The sequence below is a fragment of the Phodopus roborovskii genome, unplaced genomic scaffold (assembly GCF_943737965.1).
Source record: "Phodopus roborovskii unplaced genomic scaffold, PHOROB, whole genome shotgun sequence".
Classification (NCBI taxonomy): domain Eukaryota; kingdom Metazoa; phylum Chordata; class Mammalia; order Rodentia; family Cricetidae; genus Phodopus; species Phodopus roborovskii.
Window position 1 is genome coordinate 675,017 of NW_026126598.1, and position 23,715 is coordinate 698,731.

General features: G+C 49.0%; 1 protein-coding gene across 3 annotated transcripts; it reads left to right on the top strand.

Annotated features, from left to right (window-relative positions):
* The first annotated feature begins 344 nt into the window (after nt 1-344).
* Kmt5a (lysine methyltransferase 5A) lies at nt 345-22,268 on the top strand. 3 transcript variants are annotated; one of them, XM_051205052.1, is made up of 8 exons: nt 345-369; nt 6,546-6,664; nt 7,746-7,902; nt 11,492-11,711; nt 12,066-12,153; nt 17,862-17,921; nt 19,736-19,926; nt 20,548-22,268. In XM_051205052.1, the coding sequence occupies exons 1-8, from the start codon at nt 360-362 to the stop codon at nt 20,756-20,758; spliced, it is 1,056 nt and encodes a 351-aa protein (XP_051061009.1). In that variant the 5' UTR covers nt 345-359; the 3' UTR covers nt 20,759-22,268. The 3 variants fall into 3 exon arrangements, with proteins under 3 accessions (XP_051061009.1, XP_051061008.1, XP_051061010.1); XM_051205053.1 differs by lacking the exon at nt 345-369 and adding an exon at nt 6,140-6,319; XM_051205051.1 differs by lacking the exons at nt 345-369; nt 6,546-6,664 and adding an exon at nt 5,380-6,319.
* The last annotated feature ends 1,447 nt before the right edge of the window (nt 22,269-23,715 follow it).

Genomic DNA, 23,715 nt, shown 5'->3' on the forward strand with positions numbered 1-23,715 from the left:
TGGAGACTGAAAAACTCGAGGCGGAGCTTTAGCCTTGAGAAGGAGGAGCTTAAGGCACCTCCCTCCCAATAGGAGCCGATGTGACTTTCTAGTCCAGCCAATCAGTGCTGGGAGATGATCAAATTTAAAGCCCTCACCCCCAAACCAGGCCGAAGGCCCGGCCCCTGCAGAGAGGCGGGGAGAAGGGCGGGCCCTGTCCTCGAGCGTACCAATCACAGCGGGAAGCCCGCGAAAGGGCGGGAGGCCACACCAATCAGCACCCGCAGCCGCGGACTGGCGGAGCAGTTGGCTACAGTTGTTGCAACTTTTTTCGAAAGCTGGGTTTCCCGGGAGATTCCAGGCGGTGACCGAGCCGGGCCATGGCCAGAGGTATTTCCTAGGGTGACCGGCGCTAGGGCTAGGAGACTGCCTGGCGGGAAGCCACACAGCAGGGAGCGCACGGCGCGGGAGCGGCCGCTCAAGCATCCACCTGTGGTGGAGCGCGGGGACTCGGAGGGACACGGGGCCCCGGGTGCCCCCCGGAGACCGTTCCCCGCGTCTGACAGCGCTGTCCCGTGGCCGCCTGTGGTTCAGCCAGTCTCCCCGGAGCCGGTGTATCCCTGTGTCAAAGCTTTGGAAACTTGAGCGCAGCGCCCCTCCAGGGAACGGTTGTTATTGATGCCGCGAGCCGGGCTGACGAAGGAGGTGACCCCGAGGCAGGGCGCAAATTGCTGACCTGTGTCTCAGGCAGTGTGCGCTCCCCTGAGTCAGCTCTGCACCGCGGGGTCAGGTTGGGTCCCAGTGGTCCCATTTCGGGGTGAATCGTGTCCCCCTAGTGCCTGGAGGAGCAGCCCTTCATCCGGAAGCTGGGCAGTACTTCAGCCCACAGGGGATGCGTGGGTGGATTCGTGCGGCCGCTGGAGGCAAGTCCATCTTTAAAGCCATAGTTTCCTATCAGGACAAGCGACTGCTTATTTCCAGTCGCTCTGTCGCTAGCGAAAGAACCCCCAAAACTTGAGTGTGACTGGAGTGGTTTGTTTTATGTTGTTTTTTTTTTTTGAAGTTGGAGTATTGCGTTTTTATTTAAATGGCAAGACCTAACGTGTTAGTGGGAATTTCCCTTAATGTAATGTGCTCTGTACAGCAATAATCATAGATTAAATCTCCACTCATTAAGGGAATATTTATTGGTCCCTTTGCATGCTCTGAACCCTATTGCATCATTTATTCTCCCAGCATTCTTATGGGGTCTTTGGGGACAAGACTTCTCAGATACTAACCAGAAATGAAGCCTAGTGAGCCACGTTAAAGTGTTTCATAACCCACTTAACAGAGAGAATTAACACTAGTCTCTTCCTTCCCCCACTCTCCTCTAGCTTAACTCCAGCACCTTTTTCTTTTCGTTATTTTGAGACAGAGTCTCATTATATAACCCTGAATGAAATGGAACTTGTTATGTAGACCAAGCTGGCATTCAACTTACTTCGATCCCCTTGACTTTGCCTCTCAAGTTCTGAGGTTACAGGCTTATACCATCAGGCCCAGTTTAACACTACAGTTTTCTTGGGAAAAAAATAAGCATCTAAAGACATATACAAACTGACTGACAAACTTGGTTATAAAGTGATTTCCTACTTCACTTTTCCTATTATCACAATCTTTTCTTTTTCTTTTAAAACTTCATTATTTTTATTTAACGTGTAAGCGTGTTTTGTTGGCATGTGTGTCTGTGTACCTCCTGTGCCTGGTACCACAGAGGCCAGGATTGGGTGTCAGATCACTCTGAAACTGGAGCTAAGGAAGGTTGTGAACAGATAAGTGGGTGCTTGGCATCAAACCCGAGTCCTCTAGAAGGGCAGCTAGTGCTCTAAACCACTGAGCCATTTCTCTGTGCTCTTACAGAGCACCGCCCTGATCTCCAAGGCTGCTGCACACATGTAGTACACTGACATACATGCAGAAAACACCATTAGATCAAAAAAAAAAAAAAAAAGTAGTGTGTGAGCTGGTGTAGAGGCTGAGGCAGGTGGATCTTTGAGGCCAGCTAGCCTGGTCAACACAGCAAATTCCATGACAGCCAGTGCTACATGGAGAAACCTTGTCTCAAATATCTAAAACAACAACAAAAGCCATGATTTAATTACATCATAGAAAGAAAACTATTACTGAAATATGGGAATAATTATTATTGAGATCCAAACATTTTATTATCTCAGTTAACCTATGTAAATTATTTCATTTAGTTCTTCAAAGGTCAAAGGTGAAGTCTAGAGTAGACTATCAGCATGGTGTCTTTGTTATGCTGCTGCTCCCTCCCCTTCTGAGCCAACGCTGGGGGCAAAGTTGTCCAGCTTCTGCCTACTAAGGTTTACGACCCTCATGAGTAGTTATGTGCTCCTTTGACTTAATTACTTGTGTGTGTGTGTGTGTGTGTGTGTGTGTGTGTGTGTGTGTGTGTGTCTTATTGATATTGAATCCTAGGGCCTCACAATTGCTAAGCAAGTACTCTTCCACTTTCTTTTTATCCCCCCCCTTTTTTTTTTTTTTTTTTTTTTTTTTGTGAGATAGGGTCTTGCTGCCTGGCGTTGACTGGCCTGGAACTCACTGTATACACCAGGCTAGCCTCGTGCAGAGATCTGCCTGTCTCTGCCTCTGGAGTGCTGTTGTAAGAATGTATACTACCACACCTGGCCCAAGCCTGTTTTTGGTTTTGATTTTGGATGGAGACTCACTTTGTAGCTCAGGCTGGTCTAGAATTCAGGCAATCCTCCTGCCTCAGCTTCTCAAAATAGGTGGGTATTAGTTAGAGCACTGCTAGGACCAGTGAATCTGCCTTATAGGTATGAATACCACATCCTTTATAGTAACGTCAAATGAAAAGACCAGGCTTTTTTCTCCTGAAAATCACTCTGGGGGAGGTTGTTTGTTTTTTGTGATTCCGGGAGTTGAAAAGCCGGGCTCGGTACCTGCTAAGTCAGCACTGTTGAGCTTCTTCCTTAGCCCCTAGGAAGCCCATCCTTAACCAGGTGTGGTGACTGAGGCTGGAGAATTTCTGAGAGTTGGAGGCCAGCCCAGGCCACAGTGAGAGGCTCCCCACCCCAACCCCCAAAAAAGACGAGGCAGAGGAAAGAAAATACTCTCAGTGTCCATGTCACACTGAGAGTCCAGTTATATATGTACTCACATGCCTCTCTCTGGCTTTCAAGAGTGTCTTGTTGTTTTGGGTTGTTATTATATTTGTTGTGAAGCTTTGGAGTCAGGAAGGCATTTACAGCCCAAATATACTATTGTGGTTTGGTTTGGTGTAGGAGTTACAGGAATAAGCCACTGTGTGCTTTGTTTTGAGGACAGTGACTTCAGCTACTTTTCTCCATCTCCTCTGCCCTTTTCAAATTGTTCTCCATTCTTCCATTTTTATCATCTCCACACAATTCACATCATCATTCATCAGCTAAAGAACACAGATTTCTTTTTAAGAATTATTTATTTATTTAGTATGTATACGGTGTTCTGCCAGAAGAGAACACCAGATCTCATTATTATAGATGGTTGTGAGCCACCATGTGATTGCTGGAACTGAACGCAGGACCTCTGGAAGAGCAGCCAGTGCTCTTAACCTCGGAGACATCTCTCAAGTCCCAAGAATACAAAGTGGTTTTTTTGTTTTGTTTTGTTTTTTGGGAAATAGGGTTTCTCTGTAGCTTTGGAGGCTGTCCTAGAACTCACTCAGTAGACGAAGGTTGGCTCAAACTCACAGAGATCCACCCCTTCTCTGCCTCCCGAGTGCTGGGATTAAAGGCATGTGCCACTGACTACTATCTAAGAATACAAATTTTTTAAACGATGTTTACTCTCTTATTTTCTCGTTGCTCCTGGGAGCAACTCCATAATAGTCTCTATGGCCTACAAGGCTCCCTCGTTTCATCCCTCTTCATGCCCCAGTTCCCACCTAATTGCCCTTCACCTTTTTGTTTGTTTGTTTTCAAGACAGAGCTCCTTTGTGTAACAGCCCTAGCTGTCCTGGAACTCGCTCTATAGACTAGGCTTCTCCGACTCATAGAGATCTGCCTGCCTCTGCCTCGAGAGTGCTGGGACTAAAGGTGTGCACCACCATTGTCCTGCTGCCCTCCAGTCTTTATGCTCACTGCTATGTATGCATGGGCCGAAACAAAAACAGGTATTCAGTAAATGTTTGGTAAATGGATCTATATGTGGATGCTGGCATTTGAATTCAAGAGAATCAGCACCAAATTCTTTATGATAAAATGTGATTACATAGCAGAAGTGGGTTCTGGTACCTTTTCTTCCTTGTCATAGCTCAGGCAAGTGAGTCATTTGCCCTGAGCCTATTTCAATAGGTGTGATAGAGGATTGATAGTGTAATAATGATCTGAAGTTTTAACTACAGGACGCCATATTAAAGGACCTAACACACTGCAACACTCAGACTATGTTAACTTTTGATGATATTGTTGTCAGTTTATGGTTCTCTGAAATCCTAGGCAACGGTTGCATATATATATATGCAGTGTTTTACTTTATAGCCCAGAGAAGCTTCAAACTTGCAATCCTTCTGCCTCAGCCTTCTGCCTCAGCTTGCCAAGTGGAGACTAGAGGTGTGAGCCACCATATGCAGTTTCAAACAGGGTAGTTTCTGTTGTTTGTTTGCTGTTATTACTTGCAGAACTTAAGATTGAACCCAGGGCTTTGTGTGTGCTAGGCATGTGTTCTACCACTGAGCCATGTCCTTAGCTGTTTGCTGACAGGATGGTTATTTGTTATATACAGGTGCAGGCAAATGGCAGCCTCTGCACCAAATGTTGGTAACTGACATGCATGCAGCAAGATTGTGAAGTTAAAGTAGCAACTGAGTTGATGTACTACAGATTATAAATCTTGTGTGACTTCAGATGTGGAGGCACATCCACGTGGTTTAACCTGGGTGTCTGAGTGTCACTTTGGAATCTTTTCTACTTCCGGATAGTTTCCAGTATTCTGGAGTGGCAGGCTCTGCAAAGGGATGGAAAGTTAGAACGTGGAGTAGGCCTCTAACTTTGAAAGCTGTTAATTAAAGCAAGGTGATACGGTGTTAATGTTCCGAGAATGGCTTGTCCTGCCTGTAATCCTCCTCAGAATTTGGCCTTTTAATAGGAAGTAACGTGAAGAGGTGGCCCCCCGGAACAGACCTTTATTGTAGACTTTGGAACATCCATCCGGTAGGTTATGGAACACAAGGCTTTAGGGGTTCAGCTACCAAGACATAGAAGGCCAGACTTGGAAAGTCACTTAGCTGTGGTCGTAATGCTCTTGTAAGGCAGTAGCTGGGTACCTTCAAGTGTCTTGTTTGCCTCTATGACTTTGCACAAATACAGCGAATCTTTGGCTATGAGCCCGCATGCCCTAACAGAGGCACTGCACAGCGGCACAAGGCAGTAAGCAAAGCTGACCGTCACCAGAGTGCCTGGAACCCTGTCTACCTAGGCACTTTTCTTACAGGGAGGGCCGCAGGAGCACAAGGTGGGTAATCTGCTTAACCCTCTGCCACACCGTCTGCCCCTCCCGCTCTCAATTTCCTCATCTGTAACGGCCAGTTGTGCGGTCTCTCTGATCTGTTTGGCCTGGGCTGAGAAAACTGGGTTGCAGGTACTAGGCCAGGTCCTTCGCTTCTCTGAGCCTCAGTTTCCCCATTTTTAGGAAAGAGGTAATAACGGTCCTTGTCTTCTCCTGGTTGTTCTGAGGCGTGAACAAGATAGCATGGCAGAAGCACTCCAGCAAACTTATCAAGGCCAGGCAGGGCTCTCCTGCTCCTCTGGGCCTCCTACCGGCCGCAGGAAGAAGGCCGGTTAGGAGGAGGGCCCCATCTCTTCCTGGTTCTGTGGCCCCCATGGATACTCCCCACCTTCCACCGGGATCCCCACAAGGTGGTCGGGGCTCGCGTGAACATCCCACGCATGCAGAAGCGGCCTCGCGGCTGGCTCAGGGCACCGAGCAGTTTCCGCGCGGAGTGGCCGGGGGCGCGCGCGCGAGGGGCCGCGCCGAGCCGGGATTGGCCACCGCGCGCCCTCGCGCCCGCCCCGCAGGCGCCTGGCAGCGCCGCCCCTGCCCGCGCCGTCCCCGGCCTCGCTCCGGGCCCCGGCTGCGGCGCGCGCGGGCGCCCGGCCTGCTGCGGGCCATGGGCGAAGCGGGCGCCGTGGGGCGCCGCCGGCCCTTTCCCGGGGCGCCGCGGCGACGCTGGTGGCGGCGGCAACAGCAGCAGCAGCGGCGGCGGCAGCGCTGGTGGCCGGGCCGCGGCGAGGGCGAGGGCGCCGGCCGCGCCGCCATGGGCCTAGCTGGGCTGCAGGTGGGTGTGTCGGGCCCGGGTGCGCGGGCTGGGGCGGGCGCAGGGGCCCCCAGGCCGGGCCGGGTGGGAGGGCGCCGCGGCGAGGGCTCGGGTCCCGGGACGGCGCAGCCGGGCCCCCTGCGTGCGGGCTTGGAGACATGGCTGCGGCGGGCCCCGCGGTCCCGCTGCCCTCGCCGCCGCGCCCTGAGCGCCCCTCCCCCGCTTCCCCCGGGTCCCCCCTCTCCAGGCAGGAAGATGTGCAAGCCCCGCGCGGTGGAGGCGGCAGCGGCGGCAGTGGCGGCGGCGACGGCCCCGGGCCCGGACATGGTGGAGCAGAGGGGCCCGGGGAGGCCCCGCAGCGACGGGGTAAGCAGGCTCCCTCCCCGCACTGAGCAGCGCCAACCGGGCCCGGGCCTCGCGCACGTGGGCGCAGCGGGGGCCCCCCCATCGGCGCTCGCCGGTGGGACCGGCTTGGGGCAGCTTCCTTATCTACTGCCTGGCCAGGAGTGGCGGTCCTGCTCCAACGTGACCCTGGCAGTGGCTGACCTCGAAAAGTTTGACTGTGGCCTTGTGGTGTTTTCGGCTCCTCCCGAGACCTAGGGTTCCGGGAGGTGGCTGCCTTCCCAAGGGCGTGGAGGGCCTGCTTTCGTCCCTCAAGACTTAGCAGAGGGTCTGCTTTGGTAGTTAGTGGCTTACCAGGCAGCCAGGCCCTGCATTGTTTCTGGGAGAACCCTCCTGTGTGTGGTCACTCCAGTCAAAGCCCCACAGACACCCGAGTGACCGACCTGTCCTGACCCTCCCCCGCCTGAGCCTGTCCCAGTGTTAGCCAAGGTGTGGTTTGCAGTGGAGTGACCGCCCTAAATGCGCTGGCCCAGAGCCTGAGCTCTCATTGGCCTACCCCATCACTCAGCCACAGTACTGGGAGGCGCTGAGCTGCAGTGGCTTGAGAGGGGCCAGGCCTGGCGCAGAAGGTTCAGGCTGTGCACAAGTCCTCCCAGCTGGCCTCAGCACCAAGTGGCTAATCAGGTTCCCTTAGGCCTGTTTCTATGTTGGTGGCTGACTTCCTAGCCTAGGGAGTTAACCCCTGACTCAGCCCAGCCCTTCAGATCCGGAGTCCGTTTTTCCCTGGGTCATTCTGACCTCCCTGCTGCTGGTAGGTTTGCTCTTTCTTTAAACGGACTGGACCTTCGTGTACCGTCTTGTCCTCTGCTGACCAGACTTCCTTTAGGTACCAGATTTAGAGAGTACATGTGCTCGGGAACCTGGGGCCAGGACAGCAGATCAGCCCCTGCTCTCCTTTGAGAGCTCTCCAGGGCCTGGCATCTCAGGGTTGGTCTGTCCTAGAATGGTGATGACATCTGTCTTTTGTATTCTTCTGTTCCCTTCGAATGCTGTGAGATTGTCATTGTATTCAAGCCTCTTTGAGAATATGTGTTTGTCTTTTTAGGAGAACGTGTTTGCTGGGCAGTCAAAGATCTATGCCTACATGAGTCCGAACAAATGCTCTGGAATGCGCTCACCTCTTCAGGAAGAGAACTCGGTTACACATCACGAGGTCAAATGCCAGGGGAAACCATTAGCTGGAATCTACAGGAAGCGAGAAGGTAAGCCCTGAAATGGCCCCTTTCTGCCTTCAGCTGCTCGGCTCCCACACACCTTCCCAGGGCCAGGTGTGACAGTGACATTAACCATGTTCCTTCTCAGTAGTGAGAAGCAAACACAGGAGGAAAAGAGTAAGATGTGTCAGGGTGTGTGTCCTGTGGTCTGACAGGTTTTTCCAACCTTGACAAGAGTTAACATATCCTTCAGGCGTGTCGTGCCACATTGCAAAAACAAGGCCTGCGATTTTAGAGGCTTGTGATTGTTAAGAATGCAGGGAAAGCAAGTCCAGGTTGTGCAGAGCAGGCGACTGCAGTGTGATGTGAACTCGGGATCGGCTAACTTACCTTGTACGGCAGGTCCTGACCCCATTTCTACAGTGTCTTTCCATTCGAGTGTTCTGTATTACTTTCCAAAGCAGCATGCACCGTGTGTGAGATCTGGAGTTAAATATTGAATGGAGGCTGGTAGCAGGGCTCAGTGGTGAAGTACTTATCTAGCATGTGAGACCCTGGATTTGATCCCAAGCACTTTACAAAAAAAGGAAAAAGGAGTGGAGAGATGGAAGCAGAGTCAGGATTGCAGTGATTTCAAAGCCTGGCCCATGGTATGAGACTTTCTCCCACCCCACTGCCTACCCAGATAAGTAGGACTGAGATGTAGCTCAGTGCTGTAATGCTTGCCTAGCAATGTGAGGCCCTAGGCTCAACTCCTAACACCACAAAAATAAAATTGCCCTATGAACAAGGTGAACCCCCCCAAGAGTCTTGCTTTCTTCCAGAGAGTCCCTTTTAAAGCTCTAGTGGGGGGAGTCTGAGGCTCCTGTCCACCCCCACACCTCATTCCTGACATGATTTCTGCCAGACAGAAGTGGCTTTATAGGAGAAAGCTATGTATTCCCTAACAAACATGCTCAGAAGTGCTATAGTCCAAGATCTAGGGCTATGTTTGAGAACTAATGTGGTGGAGCCCTATGCCTGTGGCAGGGGCCGGCCCTCAGCTTCACACACACACACACACACACACCACCAATGCACAGGGCTATGTTGTCTGAATCAGTCTCAAAATAGCTTAAGTTCTAACTGTAACTGCCACTTGGAAGGGAGGAGGAGGCTTGGGCAAGCTGCAGCTCTTTTGTGAGCCCCAAATGTCCTATCTGTCAGTTGGGTTCTTTGGGGGAGTTAGTTACAGCATGTGTGTAGACTTGCCTTTGATGTTGCGGCTGCCAGCTCAGCCTCACTGCAATCACCACATCTTTTTACACGCTTGTGCCTGCAGCTATTAGGAGGGCATCCATCACCCAGGCGTAGGCAAAGGGTTCTGTCTTAGTCCGGAGCCGCCTTGCATCTCTTCCAAAATTGAGCAGAGTGAATACTCTCCTTATGGTGATGGAGGCTCACAAGCCTAGTGCTGCTAAGTGGCAGTCATTAGAATTTGGGGTCACATGTACATTGGAGTTTCTGAGAAAGACCAGGCTCCCACGCAGAGGTTCTGTGGTACAGACACATGTCACAAGTGGTAACGGACACTGTGTACTCTCAGGGTTATACCTGCTTCCTGTCAAGAAGGGATCATGGAAGGGGGTGGGACTGATCTGGACTGGGTTTTGTTCTAATTACATTTATTCGTTTTGTATGTGTGCATGCATGTGGGTGGATGCTTCTGTGCCTCTGTGTCCATGTGGGTTTCAGAGGAACCCTCACAGGAGTCAGTTTTCTCCTTCTACCATGAAGGTCCTGAGGATCAAATTCAGGTAAATAGGCTTTCTGTCACGTGCATTTGCCTACTAAGCTGTCTCATACCCTACCCGCTCCACTGCCCCTTCCTAAACTTTTTTATGTCTGTGCTGGGATCTGAACTCAGCCTCATGCCTATATGTGACAGTCACTTTACGGACTAAGCCATCTATCTCCCTGGGTCCCCACATCCAGCTTCCTGGATACTTTCGATGCATTTCTTTTTCCTCTTTTGTTTAATGAGCTATAATTCATCTATCAAAGTTTATTTGCTTATTTTGTAGAGATGGGGGTAGAACACAGAGACTTTGGGCATATAGGCAAGTGCTCTACCACTGGGCTACATCCTAACCCTAGTCTCATCCTGTCCCCTCCCCCCAAGACAAGATCCATCACTCAGGCTAGCCTCAAACTTCCCATGCAGCTAAGAATGGCTTTGAACTTGTATTCTACCTCCACCTCCCATGTGTGCTGGGATTACAGGCGTGTCCTACCATGCTGGGTTTTACTCTTATCTAGTTAGCTACAGCCTCAGCTCCAAAGTGTGCAGTTGAGTAGTTTTTAGTGTCTGCAGAGTTACACAACCGCTACATCTAAGTCCAGAACATTTTCATCATGACACAAAGAACTTACTTACCCATTTAAGACTTATTTTGCTGTCGGCAGTGGTGGCACATGCCTTTAAATCCCAGCACTCTAGAGGCAGAGGCAGGCCTGATGTACAGAGCTAGTTCCCGGATAGCCAGAGCTACACAGAGAAACCCTATCTCGAAAAAACAAACATGACTTACTTTACATCCCTCCCCCACCCCTAGGCAGCTCTGAAACTTCTTTCTGGGTCCACAGTTGCCTGTTGTAGACATTTCATGCAAATGAAGTCATAGGATATGTAGCCTTTTGTGTCTGGCCTTTTCACTCAGCATCATGTTTTCCGAAGTCTATCCATGTTGTATGTAGTGTGTGTGAGTGTGTGTGTGTGTGAACATTTCATGCCTTTTTATTGCTGAATCATAATCATTTTCCGTGTGTGGACAGATCACATTTTGTTTAACTATTCATCCTCTGATGGGCACTTGGGTTGTTTGCCTTTCTGATTAGTGTACATTGGCCACCTCATTTCACATACAGAGTTTTGTGTGGACATGTGTTTTTAATCATCTTGAGTAGATGTCTGAGTGTAGAGTTGCTGGGTCATGTGGTAATTATATGTTTAATTTTGTGAGGAAACTGCCAAACCATTTTCCAAAATTGCTGTGCCATCTCATATCTCTGGTTGGTATATTAGTTATTCTAAAAAGTAAACTATTATTAGATCCATTTTTAAAAACAGCATAGTTCACCAGCACAGGGCTTGCTTGCACAAAGTTACCAGTAATATCTGTAAGGCCATTGGATGTGTGCCTCATGACAAGATTCATGCCAGTCTGCCCAGGTGCCATCCTGAGAGCCTCTGGGAGCTTCAACCTTTTTAGGAGGAGAGCTTGTTTGACTAAGAACCTGAAGACAGTGAGTGGGGAAAAGAGTCTGGGGTCTGTCCCCTCACTCCATCTGATGGGCAATCAGGTCCCAGCTAGCCGGCTGTTGCTTTAAGAATAGAGCTTATTTCCTCGGTTCTGCAGCCCAGTGTCTAAAAGCTGCTGGCTGAGCACTCAGGCCAGCATGATCACCCACAGAATTTCACATGCTCTCCTGTGTCCACATACAAAGGATCACTTCCTCTTCCAGTGTTTCAGCCACAACAGAGATCCAAGTACTGTCTTCATGACACTCCCACGATGCTGTCCTTAGCCTGTCTTAGAACACAGGTGGTACCAGTCCATAGAGTAAACCCCTGTCCCCCACCCAACCCCTGCTGCAGAGAAAAGAAACACTGGGAATACGATCCGAAGCTCTGTGAAGTCTGATGAACAGAAGATCAAAGACGCCAGGAGAGGTCCCCTGGCACCTTCTCCAAACCAAAAATCTGAAGCAGCAGAACCTCCAAAAACTCCACCCCAGTCATGTGATCCTACGAATACAGTGGTTGCCAAGCAGGCCCTAAAAAAGCCCCTCAAGGGCAAGCAGGCCCCTCGGAAAAAGTAAGTATCCCAGAGCCCTCTTCTAACATGGGCATTTGGTCCTGTGGCCTAGCTCTGGAGGCCATTGTGGTTTAGTAGTCCGCACTGCTAGGCCTCTGTTCCCTGAGTCATCACAGCTCCTGGTGTTTCCATCTATTCTGTGTGAAGAGTCCAGAGGTCAAGGCCTCCCTCCTTGGCTTTTCCCCAGAGAGAGGAATGATGAGTTGTCCTTGAAACCGGGGCCCACCTGGGTAGGTGAGCAGATGGGCAATCAGATCCCAGTGCACATAGGTGTTTGAGCAACACTTACAGGGCATTGCCTCCTGGTTCTGTGCAAGAAGTGGGCCTTATTTTCTTTCCTCCCCTCTCACCCAGGTCTCAAGGGAAAACACAGCAGAATAGAAAACTGACAGATTTCTACCCGGTGCGAAGGAGCTCTAGGAAGAGCAAAGCTGAATTGCAGGTAGGGTCTGGTCAGCTGCAGCTGGGAGGAAGGTGGTGGCCTGTGGGTTTTATTTAACTTGTGTAGTTGGAGCCTGGGGTGTGTCTTTGTTCTTCCCCTAGCAGATATCTCCCTCGCTCCCTCTGTCTCCCTCGTGGAGCAGGAGGCTTGCTTAAGACCCTTCTGGGGAGCTCTGGAACCTATACCTCATGGCACAGAAAACCAGATTGGCTTTTCCAGGGTGTGTTGGCAGGGGTTTTGAACCCAGGATCGTGTGGGGGGGGGGGAGCTGCCTATTCTTTCAGGAGCTTTTTTTGTCTGTCATCTAGAAATTTCTAAAGAACAGTAGCTTGGAAGTACTTACTGATTGCTGAGTTTAAGCCAGACACCTTGGTGTAGTACACTCTCCTGTCTGTAAAATAGGACAGTGAAGGCCAGGCATGAGGACTCACACCAGTAATTCCAATATTCAGTGCAGAGTTGGGAGAACTGATCTAAGTTCACATGAGAGCAGCCTGGTCTGTACAGCAAGTTCCAGGCCAGGCTGTGCTTGCTGCATAGCAAGAGCCTGCCTCAAAAAGAAAAATTGTTGCTAGTGAGTTGTTGTAAAGATTAAAGAAATAGATTTGTAATAGATGTGGTGTGTGGATCCCAACACTCGGGAGAACTCTGGTTTGAGTTTACTGTTGGTTACATAGTAAAATCCTGTCTCAAAGGACAATGCACAAATAAAATGGCTTCCTGGAGCTAGGCATGTAGCTCTGTTGGAGTCTTTGTTTAGCATGCTTTTGGAAGTCCATGATTTCCATCTCTAGAACTTTATAAACTGGAGATGATGGCTCTTGTCTATAATCCCAGTGCTGAGGAATTGAAATATCAAGAGTTCAAGGCAACGAGGGGTGTGGTAGTGCATGCCTTTAATCCCAGCACTCTTCAGTTTGTGGCCAGCCCAGTCTGCGTAGTGAGTTCCTGATAACCAGGGCTACATAGAGAAACCCATCTCAAACAAGTACAAGGCAAGGTTACATAAAGAACCTGAGGTCAGCCTAGGCTATGTGAGACCCTTTTCTTGTATGATGATGTGGGAGTGTAAATGGCAATTAGATGAGTCACACACACCCTTGTTTCCTAGTATGGTCAGTTCCTGGGTATCCTGTCTGCCTATTTCCAGCTCACCGTCAAGTAGCTTGTAGGCAGGAAGATAGCCAGCCCATATGGTTCCACACCTGTGTGTATAGTACCCAGTACAGCAGTTTGTCAATATTTGGTGCAGTGGGGTGTGGTTATTGCTTTTTTAATCTGAACCCCCCAGGGTATGGCCAGATGCCTCCTTGCTCCCACACGGGGAGTCAGGGTCAACCCCTCACTCTGCTGCAGCTCTTTCTAACTCTGAAAGCTCCAGGTCTCTGCACGGGGAAGAGGGCACTGGTCCAGGCAGTTCAGTCATTTCTTTCCTGCACCAGAGATGGCAGATTCGCAGGTGGAGCTACAGAGCTCGGCCATCTTCTCTTTTATTTAATTGATCAGTTTTACTTAAAATACAAGCCCAAGGTGGGGTGGTCTACTTCTCCACGTCCCCAATAGCTTTGGCTTCACTTCTTGTGGAAGGCAGTGGTTTGGGCCAAGAAAGAGCTGTTATAAACGCCGGCCAACAGTGGGAGGCTGTGCTGGGTCACTCTCAAAGGCAGCACTGCAGAGTGGAGGTGGTGCCAGGCCACAAGAGCCCAGAGCTCCTCCCAGCCAGGCAGGGACCATTCAGGCCCCACAGAGGGACAGGACCCTGCTGGGTTGGGGCAGCTGAGGCTGTGTGCTAAAGCAAAGCTGGGTTCTTGTGCCTGGAGGACAGAAGGCTGCAGAGGGACTCGTGTGGCTGCAGGTCACCTACTTCTGCCGCAGATAAGCTGCGGGCAGGGAAAGTATGCCCTGTTATTAGACCAGGAACCAGCATGAGCAAGAGCCATGCTGTGCCCCTCGCTGTTTATCTTGGCACTGTTGAAAGAGCACTATGCCCCTGCTGCTGGCTCAGGCAGTGAAGTGACAGCTGCCCCGCACAATGTGGATGTGACTGTTACTGGCAGGGTCTGTTCTCCTGACTGCAGGGAAAGCTGGTGGGGCATAACAGCTGGGCCTCTTCATAACCTGATTGGCTAGGCTGGGGGCTGAGTTGGTGGGCCAAGAGACACTGTACTTGGCCAAGTGGCCAAGAGTGAAATCAAAGCGCCAAGTTCTGGAGCACCTCATGGAGTTGAAGAAAAAGCTGGCTGGGCAAAGCCAGGACCAGAGTTCAGAGCAGGAGGAAGGGATTTGGGCTATAGGGTTTGAGCACAGAGCAGGCCATAGAGAGATGCCCTCCGCCCGCCAGCCGGCCAGCCTGCCTGCTCATTGGTGGGTGGCAACCACACTGTAGTAAGAACTGTGACTATTGCCAGTATCTTGGCTTCCTTCTCCCTTCTGATACCTCCCTTCTTCCATTCCACCTTCACTCAGGCCTTTTCTAACCCCATTTCCTTCTGGCCTGTTTTGGTTGTGCCTAAGTTATCCCTGAGCAACCCAGGACTGGCTTTAGGCAAGCTCCAAACTCCTGGCCCACCTACTCAGCTCAGTTCCTCCAAAGCCATATTCAGCCCAGCAGGAAAATCCCCAGGGACCCACCTGGGTTATCCATGCCTCTTCCAACTGTCATCCTTACTCTCTACACTGGGATGATTAACTGCCATAAGGTGTGTGTCTGTCCAGAACTCACTCCTGACCTCTGCCCTGCTGGGACCGAAGAGCAGCTCTAGAGCCCTGTGTCCTTGCACAGAGCCCTAGGTGCAGTCACCAGGATTGCCAGGAAGACAGCTAACCTTGCATGCCTTTGTATTACCTTAGTGAGCTAGACTGGTGTCAAGGGTGGTGAGTCTAAGGTTCCTTTGCCCTAGGAGTCTGCATTTTCTCTGGAAAGGAGTCTTGACACTAGAGCAAAGGAGGAAACATACAGGAAGATGGATGAGGGAAAAGGTCACTCTAGGCAGGAAGGGCAGCTGCTCAAAGGTCTAGAGCCTGGAGACGTGGCTTTCTGGAAGAGCCGGCTTTGTAGCTGGTGGAGGGGGTAGATGAGACAGAGGGGGAAGGTGAGATGGTGAGGCCTGTACCTTGTACATAAGATACATAATAAAAAGTCTGGGCTTAGGCAGGCAGATCTGTTCGAGTTCCAGGCCAGTCTGGTCTACAGAGCTACACACACAAACCCTGTCTCGAAAAATTAAAAAAAAAAAAAAAAAAGATCTGGCATAGTGATTCAAGTCTTTAATCCCAGCACTCAGGAGGCAGAGGCAGAGGCAGGTGGCTCTCCGTGAGTTCCAGGCTTTGTAGACCAGGCTAGCCTTGAACTCAGAGAAATCCTCCTTCCTCTGTCTTGCACATGCTGGGGTTAAAGGTGTTGCACCAGCACCTCCTGACTGATAATGTATTTTCAAAAGACTCCTCTGATTCTAAGTAAAGAATGGAGTTTGGGGACTGGACAGATGGTTCATTGGTTAAGAGCACTGAGTTCTCTTCCAGAGGACCCTGGTTCAATTCTCAGCACCCACATAACAATTCATGGCTGTAATTCCAGTTCCAGGGAACCTAACACCAACAGTTACACCAATACACATTTTTAAATAAAAAAGAATGGAGTTTGAGGCTGGAGAGACTGGAGAGACAGCTCAGCCAGAGGTCCCAAGTTCAATTTCCAGCAGCTGCATGGTGGCTCACATCTATTTATAATGAAATCTGGTGCCACCTTCTGGCCTGCAGGTATACCCAGATACTCATAAAATACAGAGGTAGAGTGGAAGCCTTGAAACTTTCAGGGAAGTGGCTGTCACCTGTCACCCAGTCTCAATCACTCATCAGTGTCTCCACGCACCTTGGGGCCTGTCAGTGTATGTGTGAACTGAATGACTGGCAGACTGGACCCTGGTCCCAGGCTCTGTCTAGCAAGGGTGTACATTCAGCAGGTGGCAAGGCCCCCGTAGATGCCATCTGCCTCAAGCTGGTGAGCCAAAGTGATTTGGGACATCTGGTGCGTCTATAGCTCCCTCTTGTTCCCTAGCATCTTGTATAAGGAAAGGGACAGTGGGGTCCAGGGTGCGATGGGGTAGGAGCAGAGGAAATTGTACCATGGGAGTGTCCTAGCTTCTCTGTTCCTTGCTGCATTGTCCCACTAGTTAGGAGGCACAGACACAGCTCAGAGATCTGAACACAGGCCTCCAAGGGAAGAATCGGGCAGCTAGGACACAATGGAGGCAGATGTGTCCTGTTTACAGGTGTACCTGTAATCTGCCCTGATGATTCATCTGTTTATTTGGTGGTGCTAGGCATTAAATAAAGCCACATGCTGAGCAGGCATCTCCTCAGTTCCTGCCCACTTTCTTTTTTATTTTTGTTTGCTTTTTGCAACATGCTTTCTTTGTTTAGCCCTGGCTGTTGGAACTGTCCTGGAACTCACTCTGTAGACCAGGCTGGCCTCTAACTCACCAGAGAGCCACCCGACTCTTACCTAGTGAGTCCTGGGATTAAAGGTGTATACCACCAGATTATCCTGTGCTGGCCCAGAACTTCCTATGTAACCCAGGTTATCCTCAAATGTGTGGAAGTCCTGCCTCAACCTCCTGAGTAGCTAGGATTATGGACATAGGCCACTATGCCCAGTTCATGGGTGATGGTAATTTTATTTTATTTATTTTTTGTTTTTCAAGATAGGGTTTCTCTGTAGCTTTGGAGCCTGTCCTGGAACTAGCTCTTGTTGACCAGGCTGGTCTGGAACTCACAGACATCCTCCTGCCTCTGTCCCGAGTACTGGGATTAAAGGCATGCACCACCACCGCCCAGCTGTGATGGTGACTTTAAATTAAGTCAGAATCCCAGTTTTCTGTTTACTTATTTACTTGGATTGATGAGCGGCATTAGTGTGGCATGGTTTGGATGTGGTGGTCAGAGAGGCCAACTTTAAGGGAATTGGTTCCCTCCTCCTACTGTGTGGGTTCCGGGGATCAAATTCAGATGGTCAGGATTGGCAGCGAATGCCTTTGCCCATTGAACCATCTTGCCAGCTCTAGAGTCCTGACTTTTAGATCCTGGTGAATTAATATTCTTTAATAGTACTATACAGGACAAACAGCATGTTTAAGGCTCTGTAACAAAGACATGAAGCAATAAAGATTTATTCTCTGTTACTGTTTGAAAGGTTTCAGTCCATGAACTGACCCTGTTGTATTGGGTACAAATCATATTATGGAGGAGGAGCACATGGGACTGAAACCACTTGCCTCGTTGCTGAAAATGAGACAATAGGCAGGAACTCCACTGTTCCACACAGGTCACATTCCCAGTAACCCTACTAGGTTCCTCCTCTTAATGGTTTTAGCACCTCCCTATAGCACTGAAGGACATACCATGCATTTCTCACAAGGACCTTTGGAAAACACTTAAGATCCAGACTAGCCACGTATGGTAATGTCCACATATAATCCCACACTCTGGAGCCTGGGAGTTACAGAATGATTCCCTCGTCTCAGAAACCAACAGAAACAAAGGCTTAAAGCATAATGGGACAGAGCTGTGTTCTTCCTATCCCAGAGGAACTAGATGATGGATTGCTCCTTGCAGATGGGTGAGGAGAGGTATGCTCAGATCTCTGCCATCAAAGGTTGGCCATAGCATTGTAAGTGAATGCTAACACTGTTCATTTCCTCTCCACCCAGTCTGAAGAAAGGAAAAAAATTGATGAGCTGATTGAGAGCGGGAAGGAAGAAGGCATGAAGGTAAGCCCACAAAGTCATTGCACTATGGTGATGACCTCGCCACCCAGCACATGGCTGGGAACATCCACAAGGCTGCCTTGACTACACGTGGTCACTGGCAGTCCCGCCCCTTTAGGTGTTAAAGAACCACACACAAAAGCTTTTGTGAAGCAAGCATGTCAGGAAGGGTTCACAGAGGCATCATCTGCTTAATTGTGATGAGATGTCCATGGTGGAACATCTACTGTAATGGGTGTCTGTACACTATACCTGGAGTTGCATGGTGGGTGGTTGTGGTCCACCATGTGGATGCTGAGAATTGGTCCCAGGTTCTATGCAAGAATAAGTGCTCTTAATCCCTGTGCTATCACTCAGCCCCATTTTTAAATGTAATATTTACAAGAATTTATTTTTATTGTGTGTGTGTGTCTTCCTGTTTTACAAAAATGGGGTGGGGTTGCCCATGGAGGCCAGAAGAGGGTGTCAGAAATCTTGGAGTTACAAGTGGTTGTAAAGCTGCCGATATAATATGGTGGTGTGGGTGCTGGGAACTGAATTGGGTCCTCTGCAAGAGCAACAAGTGCTCTTGACTGTTGAGCCGTCTCTCCAGCCCCTGGATGAGCTTTTTTGGTTTGTTTGTTGTGTTTTAAACAGGGTCTCTCTCACTAACTGGCTATGAAAAAGAAAGGTACAGTGGGATGTGGCAGAGGCCGCCCTCCCAGCTAAGTAGCTGAGGTAGGGCAGTGGTAAGATCATAAGATCAAGTCTTGTTTAAGCTATGGAGTCAGTCCAATAGTTTGGTGATAGAATGCTTTCTAGCACGGTCAAAGCCCTGCATTCACCCCTAAAGAAAGAAAGCAACAAACAAAAGATGAAGAGACGATTAAGTTTATCCTAGACTGTTTTCCCCATGGCAAGGTATAAGGCACTTGCTTTTCTCCTGATGGGTTTTGTTTTGTGTTGGTGCTGGGGACTGAACCCAGCCAGCCCTGTGCATGCTAAGCATGTGCCACATGACAGAGCCACACTCAGACTCTCAGTGTGTTCTATACACGAGTGGTTTGGGTGAGGGGAAGTAGCTCTCCAGGGTGTGGTGGCAGGGGGATCTGGCCTAGGAGTCAAGGGTGGAAAAACTTCCCTTTTCACTTATAACCTAGACTCTCAAACTTAGTCCTGGGCCCTTGAGCAGCCATCAGTTCTGTCACTCCATTTGTACCAAGTGTGAGAAGCACCAGAGGTATTGATGGATCACGGGAGGTTCAGGCCGCTGGGCCTTTCTCCTCCCCTGACAAGCAGAGAACCTCATGGACCAGAGCCCCCAATATCACCATTTGCGAGGTGTGGTCTTGGGCACATGAGTCTGCCTTTCCTTCCAAGTCTCATTTTTCTCATCTCCAAAAAATGGTGTTTTGCCCACTTAGCAGATTTCGGCTGACATGTACTTTGTAAGGGATATAAAGGAGCTCTTTTATATGCTAGGATGGGAATGACCTGAAGCTAGACCTGGTACTTTTAGTAAACCCCGTTAAGCCATCTGCATAGTGTGGCTAGGTTTTGTTTTTATTATTGTTGCTTTTTGTTGTTGTTTTGTTTTTCTGGACAGCGTTTCTCTGTTTAACAGCCCTGGCTGTTCGGGAACTTGTTCTATAGACTGGGCTGGACTCCAGCTCACAGAGATCTGCCTGCCTCTGCCTCTTGAGTGCTGGGGTCTTATTTTTATTGAAGCCCATCCAGTAAAGTTGGTTTTAAAATGTATTCCAAGCTCCATGATAGACACCATGCCTGGTGACAACTGTCACATTTATGACCTCAGCTGTCTTGTCACCTCCTGACAGATTGATCTCATTGATGGAAAAGGCAGGGGTGTGATTGCCACCAAGCACTTCTCCCGGGGAGACTTTGTGGTAGAATACCATGGGGATCTTATTGAAATCACCGATGCCAAGAAGCGGGAGGCTCTGTATGCACAAGACCCCTCCACAGGCTGCTACATGTACTATTTTCAATATCTGAGCAAAACCTACTGGTAAGTACACTATGAGTGGAGGACAGGCAGAGCTGGGTGGCCTGGACCACTCCTGAGTCCTTGATCGGTTCCCTTACTTGTTAGGATTGGCTCAGATCTCGCTATGTAGCCCTAGCTGGCCTCAAATTCATCAGCCTCCTGCCTCAGCCTCCTGAGTGCTAGGATCGCAACCATGAAGCGGCATGTCCAGTGATATGGTTTCCTTTCACCTCTCCAGTTAGTTTTTGGGATTGGAGTTGTCCTTAGGCGGGAGGGGACTTGTCCCCTGGAAACCTGCTAGGCAGCTCCCAAGGCCTCTCTCCCTCTGGGCATTTGCCCCAGCACCTCTGCAGAACAGTCATTGCTCCTTCCTGGCCAAGGTCAGAGGAGCTGATCTTTATCCATTTATGTATTTCGAAACACTACACATCACATACCTCAGCTCCATACAGAGTTCTTTGGGTTCTGTCTTCAAGCTCTCTATGCAGAACTCTCTGTACTCTCCAAAGTAGCCTTTGGAATTAACCTGCCTCCAAATGAGGCTGCCAGTCCGCATCCCACCAGGTTCTCATGGAACAAGATCCCAGCAAGATTAAAAGCCTCTTTATCAGTGTAATCCCTCTCGCTCTCCCACCACACCAGCGTGGATGCCACTCGAGAAACAAACCGCCTGGGGAGGCTGATCAACCACAGTAAGTGTGGGAATTGCCAGACCAAACTGCATGACATCGATGGCGTGCCTCACCTCATCCTCATCGCCTCCCGAGACATTGCAGCTGGGGAGGAGCTCCTGTATGACTATGGCGACCGCAGCAAGGCCTCCATCGAAGCCTACCCTTGGCTGAAGCATTAACCATGTGGCCTCCCTGCCACACTGCCTCCTTCAAAGGACAAAGTGCCCTCAAAGGGAAATGATTTTTTTTTTTACACACTCTTAGCTAATTACTTCAAATGTTTTTAAAAAGTATATTAAAGATGCCTTTTCATGTAGTATTTAAATATCTGTTACAGGTTTCCAAGGTGGACTTGAACAGATGGCCTTATATTACCAAAACTTTTATATTCTAGTTGTTTTTGTACCTTTTTGCATACAAGCTGAACGTTTGTGCTTCCCGCGCAGTCTAGGACTTGGCACAGGTTTTAGAGAATGGAGTCGAACATGAACTAGGAAGCTGGGCTCTGCCCAGGATGAAAGCCAGGACTCCCCCACACCCCACGTCCAAGGACAGGCGGGTGTGAGGGTGCTGCCGCTCCCCACACAGCCTGGACGGGATGTCTCCAAGCTCTTGCTCTCCTCAGCGTCTTGACAGGCATACACATTGACGTGTATGAATATTTTTTACAAAGGTTTCGCAGTAAGCTAGTCTTCCCCTCTGCTTTCTCCAAAGCTCACTGAGCCCGGGGCTTGGAGGCCCTGCCGGGAACAGACCTCTTCACAGGCTTTTGGCTTTTCCAGGCACCTCGAAGCTTCAGGGTGGGCAGTCAGACTAGAGGCAGGCCGGGAAAAGCACTGTTCTCCTGCCCCAGTGGGGCAGGTCTCCTGAAACTGCATTAATTCTTTATAGAAATGTGAACACTGAATTTATTTTAAAAAAAAATAATAAAAATACAAAACATTTAAAAAAAAAAAAGAAAAAAAATGGAAAAAAAACCACAGAAAACAACTTATATGTATATAGGTTTTGAAGGGAGTGAAATGATTGGGTTTTTTTGTTTGTTTGTTTGTTTTTGTTTTTCTTTCTGGGGTTCCTTTATTTTTATCTTTTTTATGTTTTTGGCTTGGCTGGCTGATTTGTGTAGAGGTTTTTGAGATGGTACTTTATTCTAATCAAAAGTAAGATTTTTGTAGTGGGACCAGAAATTACTAAACCCATACCCCACCACCTACTCCACCCACATCCCTGAATCTGTTGTGTGGAAAGTTCTCTACCTGCTGTGTATCACGTGAAGATGCTGGCAGCCAGAGGACCAGGATGATAGTTCTTACCTGTGATAGAGTTAGGTGGCTTTCTTCCTGGGAAGGACTAAATTCTCGCCATTCACCTTCAGTCTAGGGGCTGGGGATTTGGAGCCAGGTATGAGAACCTACCCTTGTCCCCAACACCTCCCCCTACCCCTCAGCCTCATGATGGTGCTACCTAAGAAAGTCTTCCCCACACCCCTTGCTAGCCTGCCTGGTCAGTGGTCAGACTTGGAGGAGGATCCGAAAGGAGGTTGTAACTGTGAGATAAAATGTCTTGGTTGTACCTGTTTGTGGCTTAGCTTTGTATTTAAATAGCAAACAAAAAAGGAAATAAACTTGAAAATTATTTGTCATCATAAAATAAAGCAAAAAAATTAAAATATTTATTGCCAGGCAAGGCCACCTATGTGTTGTTATGTGTTTTTATGAGATAGAGATAGACTAAAATAGGAGGGGATGGGGATGGCAGGCTCAACCTATAAAGGCTTTTCCCCCCTTGGTTTTTCAAGACATGATTTCTCTGTGTAGTCCTGGCTGTCCTGGAACTCACTGAGTTCTGCCTGCCTCTGCCTCCCCAGTCCTGGGATTAAAGGTGTATGCCAACATATCTGTCTTATAAAGGTTCTTGCCATCAAGCCTTACTACCTGAGTTCTGAGTTTAATTCATGTTACCCGCACATACAAGGTGAGAACCAGTCCCCATTATATTTTGAGCTTTATACATACTATGGTGTATAAAGAAATATAAAAAAAGACAGTGGTCTCTAATATCCAGCTGAGACTCAACTTTAAGGTTGTCCTAGAGTCAGAATTCAAGTGTGTATTTTGTTTTTGTTTTTCAAGATGGTTTCTCTGTGTAGCTTTGGAGCTTGTACTGGAACTTGCTGTGTAGTCCAGGCTGCCCTTACAGAGATCCTGCCTCTGCCTCCCAAGTGCTGGGATTAAAGGCATTTGCCACTAGCACCCAGTGATTTTTAGAATTTTTAACCTATATAAGAGGCAGGATCCAGGGAGCGGTGGGGAAGGTTCTTGTTATATGTGGAGCCTCTGGGTAATGACTAGCTTGTAGCAAGTGTGATTGCCATTATTATCTTTTTTTTTTGTTTTTGAGATAGGGTTTCTCTGTGACTTTGGAAGCTGTCCTGGAACTAGCTCTGTAGACCAGGCTGGCCGTGAACTCAGAGATCTGCCTGCTGAGTGCTGGGACTAAAGGCAGGCTCCACCACCACCTGGCTGCCATTATTCTCTTGAGACCTGTCCCAGGCTGCCCTGGAAATGCTATAATCAGGTATAACTTTGAACCTGATATTTATGCCTCCCATATCCCTAGTACTGGAATCTCAGGTGTGTATCCCCACAACAGCTCCATTGCCTGTCGTTTATCAAATTCAGATTTGACTTTATTTTCCATGATGGGGTTCCTCTGTAATATCCATGGCCCTGTCAGGAATTCAAGATCCACCTACCTCTGCCTCTACAGATACTGGGATTAGAGGCATGCACCACCATTTTTTGGCTGTAGATTTGACTCTTTTAAGAGCTGCATCTAGCCCAGTCACATGTTAAGTCAACTAGTTTTGTTATTTCAGTATTTGTGACCTTTTGGGAGTAGGTGGTTTAGAGATCACGTTTGTCATAAGGACAGCCTGCCCGTTACCCTCAATGGGTGTTGCAAAGACTTATCCATTGGGCGTTGTCACATTGTCCATTGTAGAGTATTCTGCAGCCTAGTGGTGACATGTCAGCTTCTTCCTGCCCAACACTGAAGTAGTAAGAGTACTAAGGGTAGATTTGATGCACTGATAATAAAAAGGTCCTTGGACTAGTGCTTTACACACGGTAATCAA

What these genes read in the sequence shown, in the direction of transcription:
- Kmt5a (XM_051205051.1), top strand. Translation starts at nt 5,864, where the DNA reads ATGGATACTCCCCACCTTCCACCGGGATCCCCACAAGGTGGTCGGGGC. An exon ending in GGAAGGAAGAAGGCATGAAG is followed by an intron (nt 17,922 to 19,735) that starts GTAAGCCCACAA and finishes ACCTCCTGACAG; the next exon opens with ATTGATCTCATTGATGGAAA. An exon ending in TATCTGAGCAAAACCTACTG is followed by an intron (nt 19,927 to 20,547) that starts GTAAGTACACTA and finishes CCACCACACCAG; the next exon opens with CGTGGATGCCACTCGAGAAA.